The sequence below is a fragment of the Xenopus laevis genome, chromosome 8L (genome assembly GCF_017654675.1).
Source record: "Xenopus laevis strain J_2021 chromosome 8L, Xenopus_laevis_v10.1, whole genome shotgun sequence".
In the NCBI taxonomy this organism is placed as follows: Eukaryota; Metazoa; Chordata; class Amphibia; order Anura; family Pipidae; genus Xenopus; species Xenopus laevis.
In genome coordinates this window covers 101,387,753-101,400,189 of record NC_054385.1, presented here as the reverse complement: position 1 = coordinate 101,400,189, position 12,437 = coordinate 101,387,753, and the positions used below count along the sequence as shown (strand labels likewise).

The 12,437-nt window shown below is 40.8% G+C and overlaps 1 protein-coding gene across 3 annotated transcripts in view; it reads right to left on the bottom strand.

Moving 5' to 3' along the window:
* Positions 1-12,437, bottom strand: part of capn3.L (calpain 3 L homeolog) — an 82,396-nt gene that overhangs the window by 45,733 nt on the left and 24,226 nt on the right. Inside the window, exon 1 of one of the 3 annotated variants that reach the window (XM_018228497.2) lies at positions 3,709-4,203. The exons of 1 other annotated variant lie outside the window; for it this stretch is intronic. In XM_018228497.2, the coding sequence (XP_018083986.1) occupies positions 3,709-3,990 (282 nt within the window). In that variant the 5' untranslated portion in view covers positions 3,991-4,203. Of the gene's footprint in view, positions 1-3,708; positions 4,204-12,437 lie in introns of those variants that run through there. One more of the 3 variants, XM_018228498.1, reaches the window with a different exon arrangement.

Here is a 12,437-nt window from a genome sequence, read left to right as displayed (position 1 = left end):
AGATTGGCTTGCACAGTACAGACTTCACTCATTTGCATAGAATTAATTGTATTGGCAGCCAATTGGATTAATGCTATACAAATGAACGAGGACAGCTCATTCTGCTGGTGTCCCCTCCCATGTGTACAAACTTCTAGGACAGAATTAAATCAAGGAAAAACCTACAGTTTTGCACAAATGACAACTATGCTGTGCACAGCAAATTCAAGTTTAGTTACCCATGGGCATGTAGTATTATCTATAATCTTTTATAAACCGCATGCCCCCCCAGTTCCAAATTATATTAAGGAGTTCAACATTTTCAGTTTACTTCCAACAGGTGCAGCAGCAGATGGAGGCCTACAGGGTTACATACAGAAAAGAAGGGCACATGACAGAGTCATTTCATATCTGGGTCCTATGTAACAAGCAGCAATGTATGACAATTTATAGTGACACAGAATGAAGTAAATATTGCCAAACCCTGTACTTGAGCTTTTCCTTCATTTTTCCATTCATTCCAGTGATTTACTGTAACTTATAAAAACTGTTAAATACAAGTCCAGTTCTATGTGACAGTGTATATGAGTTTGAAAATGAAGCTCTACAAACTGATTGACTAAAGTCAGCTGAGCTTTTAAGTGTTTTGGCATGACATGATGATTTGTTTGGCCTTTCATGAATTCAGACAGTTTACATACCAGCAATGGCAATAAAGTGAAATAAGCAAAGGTACGGGTATAGGATCTGTTATGCAGAATGCTAGGGACCTGGGTTTTCTGGATAAGGGATCGTTCTGTAATTTTGTTCACCATTCATTAATTTGGATAAATATATTTAAACATTAAATGAGCCCAATAGGATTGTTTTGCCACCAATATGGATTTATGTAAGCATTTTTTAAAAATTAGAATTATTTGCTTATAATGAGCTCTATCGGAGACCTCAGCCCTTAATTCAGAGCTTTCTGCATAAGTGTTCCCATTCGTGCACTCAAATGCATTTGTTGTAGTCATAAACCACAGCAACCAAGTGGCATTAGAGAGAGCTGATAATACAGTATTATTATACAGAATAATGAAAAAATCTAACCTGTATGTTCATACCCTATCTCCAAAAACAGCAGAAGCAAAGAAACAGCTGTATAGCCTATTGGCTCAGTGGCTCCTCTATACTGTTTGTGTTTGATGCAAGAATGTAGAAAATACATTATGTTTACTGACAAGTGGAAAAATGTGTTATTCTTAATAACTTCCGTATTGAAGAAATGCAAAAAAAAAGCCTCCTTGTGTTCATCAATTCTATTGCCTTTTTATATATAAAATTGGTGGCTTTAGTGCAGATGAAATTAGGGAGACGAACACCCGACATAAGGTGGCCAAACCACCATTAGTATGGGTCAAATAGGAAAGATAAAGGGCACAGGGAAATACTGTTTTTATGCTACTCTGTCCCATACAGTTAGGTAAATGCCACTTGTAGAGAATAAAATGTTTTGCCCACTATGTCTTCTTTTTTAAAAAGGCTAAATGAAAAGAAATGGGAGCTGCTGGCAGGTGATCGGGCATTTGGGAGATATTGCCTTGTTCTAAGTATGGGAAAAAAGTATGGGGGGCAAAAATGTGCCAGACTGTATGTTAGATCACCCGACCTACAGAGTACAGAGCCCACCTAATAACTACATGCCAGTCACGCTGCAACTATTGCCAGAGCAACAAAATACATTCAATGTCTGGTAGAGTTATAAATATAGACTACTGCTGATACCGGACACCTTAAGAAAGGCCCATCATATGGTACATGGGGCGCTCTTTCACTTTCCAAGGCATAAGTATGATGTTTACATATATACACATAACTGAAATGGTTAAAAAAAAAACGAAAGAACTATTTTCATATAAAAATATCTTGGCTTTGAGAAAGGATACCGTTCAGAAAGGGTAAGTGGAGAGTGACCCTAATGTGCAAATGAAAAGAGGCCATTTCCATCTCTTGATGCTACTTGCCCCCCAGTGCTGCCCCATACAGTACAGAGGAAAGGTTAGGGGCAAACATATAACTTTACCAACTTCACAGGGGCCCTCACTTGGACGCCCAACATCCCAGACTCCCAAAATTGTGTATTACATCCACACTACCCAAGCCTATTCTCCATCTCCTTAAGAAGATGGATCAAAGACAGGGGACCCTTGTATAACCAGGTGGACTATGCACTACTTCTACTTGGTGGTCTTACACTTACGCAATCCTTCTCTGGTAGTGTTCTATAGAGTAGCTGTAAAAAGCACCCCTTGCTCTTATCTCTAAGCTCCTCCTCATCTGATTGAATGGGGGCTCCTCTCTCCATAATGAAATGTATTTCTAGCTTTCGTTCCTATATACTTAGGTATGAAAAAACCCCAGTGGTTTCAAAGTTATTTCTAATTTAAAGCAATATCTGGCTGCTTATATTATATGTAGCATGAACCAGACCTGAACTGCTACACTGTTTCAAGGGTCAGAACCACAGAACAGAAAGGGATCAACAAATACTGTTTTTTATAGCAATTCCATTTACAAAGAACATGATCCGTAGCTTTAATGTCTATTCGAGTGTTACTTAGAATTACATTTTGGGGCAAATTTACCTAGGGTCGAATATCGAGGGTTAATTAACCCTCGATATTCGACTGCCGAATTGAAATCCTTCGACTTCGAATATCGGAGTCGAAGGATTTAGCGCAATTCGTTGCGAACGATTAAATCCTTTGAATCGAACGATTCGAAGGATTTTAATCCATCGATCAAAGGATGATCCTTCGATCAGAAAATTGTTAGGAAGCCTATGGGGACCTTCCCCATAGGCTAACATTGGCCTCGGTAGGTTTTAGGTGGCAAACTAGGGGTTCGAAGTTTTTTTTAAAGAGACAGTACTTCGACTATCGAATGGTCGAATAGTCGAATGATTTTTAGTTCGAATCGTTCCATTCGAAGGTCGAAGTAGCCCATCCGATGGTCGAAGTAGCCAAAAAAAAAAACATTCGAAATTCGAACTATTTTTCCTCTATTCCTTCACTCGAACTAAGTAAATGGGCCCCTAGGTGTCACGAGCAAATTGTTTTAAATAACCTCCATTACTTTCCTATGGATAAGGCTGTACAGATCACATAGATGCCATGGCAAATATAGTGATTATCTCTATCCCTCCACTTGGGTAGCAACCACAAACAAGTTTGGCCAGAGAAAAACAAGATCTGCATAACTGCTAGTAATTTTAGTTCTTGAACAAGTTAAGCAGATCACCCCTTTAATCATGCACCCTTCAAAGCACATTACTTGCAATTGCAAAAAAAAACAAAAAACTGTTCCCTCATGCATGAAAATACTAGCTATTTTTGTAACAGAGAATTCAGTCATACTGGTCAGAGATCCCTACACCCGTTATTGACATCACTGCAGAACATAGAGCTTTTTCGGGTTTAAATTAGCAGGGTTAATAAGATGAGTATAGAAAATAAAAAAAACTCAGTATCTGAGATTAGAGAATTTAGCAAGGGAGGGGAAATAACCCCATAATATTTATTAAAAATACTCTCTCTCGCTCACTCTCTCTCTATTCTATATAGATAGTTAGAAACATACATTTGATTGTATACCATTGTATATACTAGTGACATTATTTATCATGATGAATCTAAAGGCAACATAATAAAAAAAAAACCCTCAGGCTAAACACAAATGGACACTCACTGGAGGCCTTTTCCATTCAAACTTGATGGGGAAATCTTGGCTGTAGAACAGAGAGCTTTCATCGGGGGGAAACTCACGATCTTGGAAAAGAAAGTTCCTCTGCAAGCATTTCTTTCTGAGTTCCTCAAAGGTTTTCTCACGTCCTCCGATAATTGGCAAATTCCTGCTGATAATTGCAGAATAAATGCCTCCTCCTGGGGCAGCACCATCACCAGCAGCACTGGTCACTGCCGCCCCAGCTTCAGTTGGTTGTGCTACTGCTGGAAGGATTTCTGAAGGCATGGAGGCTTCTGTCTGTGACACACGTTTCACAAGTAGTGCAGAGAGATCGCAAGTGCTACTTTCCTGGGTTGCACTTGTGTTGCCAGCAAATTATAGTGAATTAATCTGTATCCAAATGAAATGCACCCAAAGTTCAGTTAATTAAACATGGACAATCTGTCAGCAGGTTGCAGTGTGTCCTGTGCCCGGGTGTTGTCTTGTCACTGAGACTTGTGCACTTGGGACGATTCAGCAAGGGAGCTAAAAATAAACAGATGTAAAGGCTCTTTCAGGCGACTGGGTTCCTGTAATCTTAATGTGGCTTTAGGGAACTTCCATGTGCCGACAGCTTTGCCTTTCACTTTTTATGCTTTCATTTTTAAGATGGGAATGTGTAACAATGTAATTAAAGGAAACCAATCATACCGACTCTTAGGGGCAGATTTATTAAGGTTCGATTTGTAAATTAGAATTTTCAAGTTGGATTTTTGGCCAAAACTCACAAATTCGAGTTAGGAATATTTCAAACTCAAATTTGAGATTTATCATACCTTGCCCCTGGGAACAACTCAAATTCGTCCCCAAAACATGTAGGAGTCAATGGCAGAGGCCCAGTGACCCATTTGAAGATGTTAATAGCCTTCCTGACGAGTTTTAGACGTTTGTGTTTTTTCTTAAATAAGATACAAGTTTTTGGGGTCTGTTCAAGTACCTGCCGCCTACCCCAAATCCGGTCCCCGCTCTCCCCGAATGCTTGTTCTCTCTCCAAGTCATTTAGCACTGCCGTTCTCGCATGTGCCGCGTCCTCCATGCATGCGTGTGTGCCTCATTGATTTGTGCATGCGCACACTGGAATTCGCACTACCTGCTGGTGCCAAGGGTGCCTGGTCTGGCTCAGAAAAAAAACTAACATTCGACCTTTGATAAATCTGCCCCTTAATGCAAACTCAGCTACATTATTCACAAAAAAATAATTTTTGCCTAATAAAAGAAAGCAACTTTGCAGTATACATCCATAACAAACATTATATGTTTTTTTAAGTTATTTGTATATGTATTGCTATTGAAAGCAGCATCTGTCTGTCCCTTTCTATTCTCTGTCTTTGTGGCTCAGACTGTTGATACAATTTAAGACAAGCCAGCTGATTAACAGACCTGGGGAACTAAAACATGTTTAGAAAATAAAAACCAGGAGCAAGACAAATGCTGCTTTCAATAGCAATTACAAATAACTTAAAGCACTGAAAATGTTTAATACATGTATAACGGAAAATTGCTTAAAATTATGTTTTCTTTTATTAGGCACATTTTTAAATTTTGGGGTTGCCTTGCCCTTAAAGCACAACCCTGACCCTCCGCAGCACAGTTAGAAGCGTTTTGCTTTGAAGGCTGCTGGATCTGAAGTACAGTTTGTTGAGGGGCATATTTTAAAAAAACTCAAAAATAAAATAATCAATGAAGACCGATTGAAATGTTGCTTACTATTTTCCATTGTATACTACAAGTTAACTTAAAAGGTGAACTCCCCCTTTAACTCACAAAATGCATATATAGGTCACTGCATGGGAACACATGAGAAAATGTGAGTGCGTAAGGACCCACAAGATGAAAAAAAAATTGAAATGTAAGTTTTTACTGGCAATAAACAGAAAATCTTTGCTGTAGGGCTCTATTTCATCACCTTTCACCACCTTAGCAAAGCAATTCCTGCCGGAGACTCGCCAATGAGAAACGCACTTGTCGCAATGCCCCCGCTGAAGAGGGTTATAATATGTAAGGCAATTATTCCAAGAACAATGTCAAAGTCAATCACTTCCTATAAGTATATAATTATACAAAATTGTGCGCTTGTGTGTGTGTGTGTGTGTGTGTGTGGGAGGTGTTTGCCTTGGGTACAATAACACTAATGATTCGGAGGTGTCAGTAAATGAATAATATGGCAATCAATTACATTTGCCCCTGAGAATCACTTGTTTAAAGATTTAGCTACTCTGTACTGACAGCTGGGAAATTAATGTTTTCCATTTCGTATAGTCAAAACTGGAACCTGAGCTACTGAGCTGCGCACCATCAAGAGGAAAAACTGTTCATTGGGCACATTGGTCCTGGTAATCAGATATGCAAGCTCCAAAATTATTTCAATAAAATACAGCATGCCTAAACCAGTTAACGTGGCTATTTTCTAAGCTTTCATTCCAACAGTGCAAGTGAATTTCCTTTCTTGCGGGAGATGAGCATGCAGATGAATAAATGTCTGCGCCTGGAATATTGCAGCATTCGTTTTGAAGAACATTCTGTGATGCAAATATTCTGAGTGCTCTGAGTTAGCAAACTGTATATGTGGTGCCCATGGCAAGCTTTGTGCATAAGTAGGGGAGACGGGAATATTATACCATCCCTTGTTGGTGTTCACCTTACAAATAATTTTTTTCAGTTCAATTTTCAGATTGTTTACCAGAAATAAAAGACTGTTTTCAGTCGCTTTCTATGTTTCTCCAAAATTGACATTTAAATTTTCTGTTTTCAGTCTGGCAGCTCAGTAATTCAGGTGCAGATTCTGTACATTAGTTGATACATTTCTCAGCAGGATCTCTGGAATATTAGCGACTATTGTATCAATTCTAACTGCTGCCTGTAATGAAACTCAGGGATTCTGCTCAGCAGGGACAAAGATAAGAAATGTATCAATTAACATATCAATTTAAAACTGTTACAGAGTTGGTGACCCTAATTTTAGAGCTGGTTCAGCAGGACATAAGAAGGTGAAAACATTAGAATGATATTAGAAAAATGGTCACAATTATAAAGTAACTATAAAGTAAAATTAATGAACTATTTGAAAATAACTGAACTGAAAAAAAGTGTTGGAAGGTGAGCAACCCCTTTATGCCAGGGCCAGACAATCTGCTACCCCACTGCGCTTCCGCTCCTGGTCTGCTTGCACCAGGAAGCATTGTTTCTACTCTGGTGCAGGCAGATGCCGTGAATTCAGTGCCGAAACTCAACATTTTGCACTGAAATCCGCCTACACTGAAAAGGTAAGGGGGAGCAGCAGGGCAGCTGAAAAGAGGCGATTTATCACCGGGCAACTAAATCTACCCCAATCTGAGCGTGTGTCTCTGCCCTTATAGCTGATGGGAAAGCATTTCGGGAAGATTTGTTGCCTTCAGTAGCCCCATGTGCTATATACTATATATAGATTGATAAACGCTCGCACTCAAATCCAGTCTTTATCCGTTGTGGGTGCAGGGTCAAAATTAGTCATACAAAGTTTTACAAGGACCCGCACTCCAGTCTTAATGAAAGTGTCAATTTTTATTCATACGTCATCCACCGTTTCGACCCGCATTCGGGCCTTTATCAAGGATATCCTTGATAAATGCCCGAATGTGGGTCGAAACGTGTATATATAGATAGATAGATAGATAGATAGATAGATGAGATATATATATATATATATATATATATATTGTGGTAGAGTGACCAAAACAATGTGGGAAAATGTGTGTTTTACCTTTAAGTTCTCCTTAGTGGGAGAGGTAGGCACCAGGAAGTGTGTTCATAAAGAGAGAATAGGTTCTCTCATTAAAGGTTTTGGCAGCCAGATTCTGGAAAGAACAGGCAAGCCAGGTACTCCGATCCAGAAGTCCAGCTCATGGATTAGAGCTCACCTTTCACAGGAAGGCTGTCCTGTGGAAAGGTATTTAGGTCTAGTGAGGCTGTTAGGAAACTCTCTCAGAGCAGGACACAGAGCAGGAAGGACACCTGCCTGTGTAAGGAACTCCCAGAGGGGCTGGGGGTGCCATTTGCTACTGCAGGGTGCAGAGAGAGGAGACCAAGTGACAGAGGGTCTGTCTGTCTGACTGAGGAAAGCCAGGAGGCTGAGCAATCCCCCAGAAGATTCGTGAGTACAGGGGTGACCCCTACTTATGTGTTTGCTTACTGGTAGTCCACAAGGGGCCCAGTTTAGTAAGGGAACCCTTCAGGTGTGAAGGTAGCGCCCAGTGGGCAGGATTTATTTTTATTATTTGTTTTGTATCCTGAAATGGTCACCCCTGTGTGTAAATAAACTGCCTTAAAGAGAAGAGAAGTGTCTGTCGTGGATCCCGCAGCTTACATATGGTGGAGGCATGCAAAGGGCAGAAGTTTGTTAGGAAAAGCAAACTTTGAAAATTTAAAGTAACAGACACCATCTTAAAGGCGAGGTTAAAGGTTCACCAAAAACCGTGAAGTTGGGAAACCGTGTACCGTGAGTTTAAAATACCCATATTGTGTGTTGCAGTTGCTGTGGGATTGTGTAAGGTGAACTTGGGCTAAAACAAGTGTGAAAGTCCTGGCAAAAGTGTGTTTGAATCATTGCTCTGTGGTTCAGAAGCTGCTGCTGAAAGTCTGCTCACAGGTGCAAGTTAATTAAAGTGGCTAATTGATTCAGCTTGTACACCCAATGCTCAGAGTGCAGAAATGGGCAAGAAAAGCAGAAAACGTTCTGTGAAAGGAAAGTGTTTGCTGAATGTGTGTCCTAAACAAGAGGAAATTTTGGGAAATCAAAGTTATGCTGCTGGAAAATGTTTACCACAAAATAATATGAATTGTGTGCCTAAACTTAAAAATTCTGTTGGTGTTAAACAAACATGGGGCATAGACTGTGCATTGCTTGGAGATGGCAATAAATGTGATTCATGCAAAATATCTCCGTGTCAAGGTGAAAATTGTGCAGCTAAAGTGGGTAGTTCACAGCCCAAGGAAATTAACACTAAAGCAAACTTCCAGGTGCAGCAATGGTTAAATAGAGTGAAAACTGACAGTGAGAGTCAGAAGCTGCAGTGCCTTACTGAAATGGTTCAGTGGTTACAAGAAGGAACTGCAAAGTATTTACCAGAGTTTCCAATAAAGGGTGTTGTGTCTGCACTTATAAAACTGCTGGGAATGAAACATAATTTTGATATGATGAATTTTGCCTGCCAAGCATTAAAATGTGTTTTGGAAAAGTTGCCTGTGTCTTCTGAAGTAGTAGTTGATGCAGTTCCCATATTACTGGAAGAGGTACAATGTGTAAGAAACTTGGATGTGGTAGAACAAGCTTTTGCTATCCTTGAGATTATGTCTCATACACATGGCAGGGCCATATTACAGACTGGTGAACTGGGTGACTGTTTCTATGACTTAGAGTTCTTCAGCATCCAAGCACAGAGAAATGCTCTAGCCATGGCTGCCAAATGTTTACAGGAAATTCAGCCCAGTGAGTTTCATTGCATTCATAGAGCTTTGCCAGAGTTGTCACAAAGGTTAAGCCATCCTGACAAGGAGTCAACAGAAAGCATACTCCTGTGTTTCATGCACCTCACCAATAACTTTAAGTTTAACCAAGTGCTTTTGGAAAAAGTGTTGTGCCCTGAACTGGTAACCTACATCTTGCAATGTGATGGCAAGGAGAACAAGATGGTGGCATCCCTACTCCCACTGGTAAAGGTATTAGCAAATCATGAGAGTGAATCCTTGGTGGGAAGTGTGCCAGTTATAAAGAGAGAATGTGCTGTAGCCTCTCTTGAGGTTGGTGCTTCTACTGCAAACAAAGCAAAGGAGGTAAAGACGGCAGCTGGAGTGCAAGTGCCCACTAAAGCTGTGGTAAAAGAGGCTGAAAGGAGGGATCAGCCTGAACAGGTAAAATACATTGAAAAGTTGAAAATGATGTATGCTGAACTGGCCAAGGCTTTTAAAGAGAAAGAAAGCCAGCTTGAACAGTGCCAAAGAGAGGGCGTCACACTTAAAGAAGTGCACTCTGTAAATGTCCTTGATCTGGAAAGAGAAATCCAGTCACTAAAGGGGAGCCTTGCTTCAGAGATTGAGAATAATGCCCTGGAGTCAGAGCGGAAAAATGGAGTTGTGACAGAGCTACAGAAGGAGGTCGCTGACCTAAAAATCAGGCTTGCTGAGGCCTCAAAACTTCACAAAGAGACTGCTGAGAGAGCACAAAAATGTGAGCAAACGTGTACAGAATTAGCCCAGGCAAATGCAGCACTGCACACACATGTAGTAAATTTGCAAAGGCAATGTACAGAATTGACTGATGCCAAGGACCTATTGGCTGATGGCGAAAAGAGTCTGCAGGAACAGTTGAGAAGAGACACTGCAGAAAGAGCAACATTGAAGTTAATGTTGGATGACCTTTCCGAGTCACACAGGTTGCTGGAGAAACAACTGTGTGATGTGCAAACCCAGAAAGAGGATCTGGAACAATGCATACAAGCAAAGGCCAGAGCTATAGAGGAGCTTCAGGCCCACCTTAAAGTGAGTCAAGCTGAGAGTAAGTTTTTGAGGGATCAGAACTTTGAGTATAAAGCTGAGAGCGATTCTCTAATGCAAAGACTTTACACGTTTCAGGCGAAAGAACACCAAATCACATTACTCCAACAGAGGGAGTGTTTACAATGTAAAGTCCATCAGAAGGATGTGGAGATTCAATTGTTAAAGGAGAAGTTCCTACAGACCAAGTTGAAGGATGCGTTTCAAGACCAAAATGGCTTGATGGTGAACAAGAAATCTGAAAGTGGAGTTACTCCTGAGATGAAAGAAGTTGTAAGCTTTACTGACCAACTGCAAGGGCGTGCAGTTGCACAATATCCTAAGCTTGAGGAAACAGGTGTGCCTAATTGTAAAGCCTTACATTCTGGTGAGCCAACAAAGCTATCTGCAGTTGGGTCCAGTACACACCTGGAAAAGAGCCTTGATGTCAAACTTGCAGAAGTGAAAATACCCCAAAGGAAAGTAGGGAAGGACTTTGGGACAGAAAGTCCAGTTTGTCATGTGGAGCCAGTCAGTGTGGCTGATGAAAATTGTATTGATGCTATAGTTCCGAACAGAACTGCTATTGAGAATTCAGCTGTTGATTCATGTTCTAGAACCCTGATGTCGGAGAGTACTAAGGAAGTACCTCATGCAAAAGAACAGTTTAGAGACTGTAGTTATGATGTGCTGACTAACAATATTTCTCCACAGGTTTCGGATCCAGTTGTGCTACAACAGAAAAGTATGGTAAATGTGTTGCCTATGATGTTATTGCAAGGAGACTTTAAATTGCTGTGGGGGTCACTAAGTAGGAAAAAGGTACCCCTAGGACAGGTATCCCAAGCGGTAGGGATTCCAACAATGCCTTTAAGTCTCCTAAGCCAAAATGGAAGTGCTGATGACCTAATGAGGAGTAAAAAGGTTTTCGCTCCAAGTTCCACTTTAAGTAAGCAAATGTGTGTGGAACTAAGTTCAAAAGGTAAGAAAACCCCCACGATGGTCAAGTGCCTAGAGCAAGAGAGCAATGGGATGGCTTATTGTGCTCACCCCTACGGGCTGAAGCAGAGGTGGAGGATATGTGGTAGAGTGACCAAAACAATGTGGGAAAATGTGTGTTTTACCTTTAAGTTCTCCTTAGTGGGAGAGGTAGGCACCAGGAAGTGTGTTCATAAAGAGAGAATAGGTTCTCTCATTAAAGGTTTTGGCAGCCAGATTCTGGAAAGAACAGGCAAGCCAGGTACTCCGATCCAGAAGTCCAGCTCATGGATTAGAGCTCACCTTTCACAGGAAGGCTGTCCTGTGGAAAGGTATTTAGGTCTAGTGAGGCTGTTAGGAAACTCTCTCAGAGCAGGACACAGAGCAGGAAGGACACCTGCCTGTGTAAGGAACTCCCAGAGGGGCTGGGGGTGCCATTTGCTACTGCAGGGTGCAGAGAGAGGAGACCAAGTGACAGAGGGTCTGTCTGTCTGACTGAGGAAAGCCAGGAGGCTGAGCAATCCCCCAGAAGATTCGTGAGTACAGGGGTGACCCCTACTTATGTGTTTGCTTACTGGTAGTCCACAAGGGGCCCAGTTTAGTAAGGGAACCCTTCAGGTGTGAAGGTAGCGCCCAGTGGGCAGGATTTATTTTTATTATTTGTTTTGTATCCTGAAATGGTCACCCCTGTGTGTAAATAAACTGCCTTAAAGAGAAGAGAAGTGTCTGTCGTGGATCCCGCAGCTTACAATATATACATAGATATATGAAGACGGCTCATGTGACTGGGCCGAAACGTTGAATAAACGAAAATAATTTTTCTTCACTCAAGTCCTGTGTGTGCGGGCTCTGCTTGTTATCTCCATTTTATGTTTAATTGCTCCAGCACCTAGGCATCCATTTTGTGCTCTGTGTGCACCGACCCCTTTGGTTGTTGTTAGATATAGATATATATATATATATATTCCATTGGACTGCCCGTTTGCATTCCTGTTGTATATTATTATAAAATTAAAACAAACATTAAGAACAAACACAATTAGGAATACAGTTAATCAACTGTATTTATTGGCATTCAGACTTAATCTGCCTTTAAATATGGTTTACATTTATGAATATATTCAGGCATTTGCCCCATGTGGCTAGGATACTTTCACCTTTGCAGCCTTAGCCTAAACTGTTGATGCCAATTAATTTAATTGCAGCTT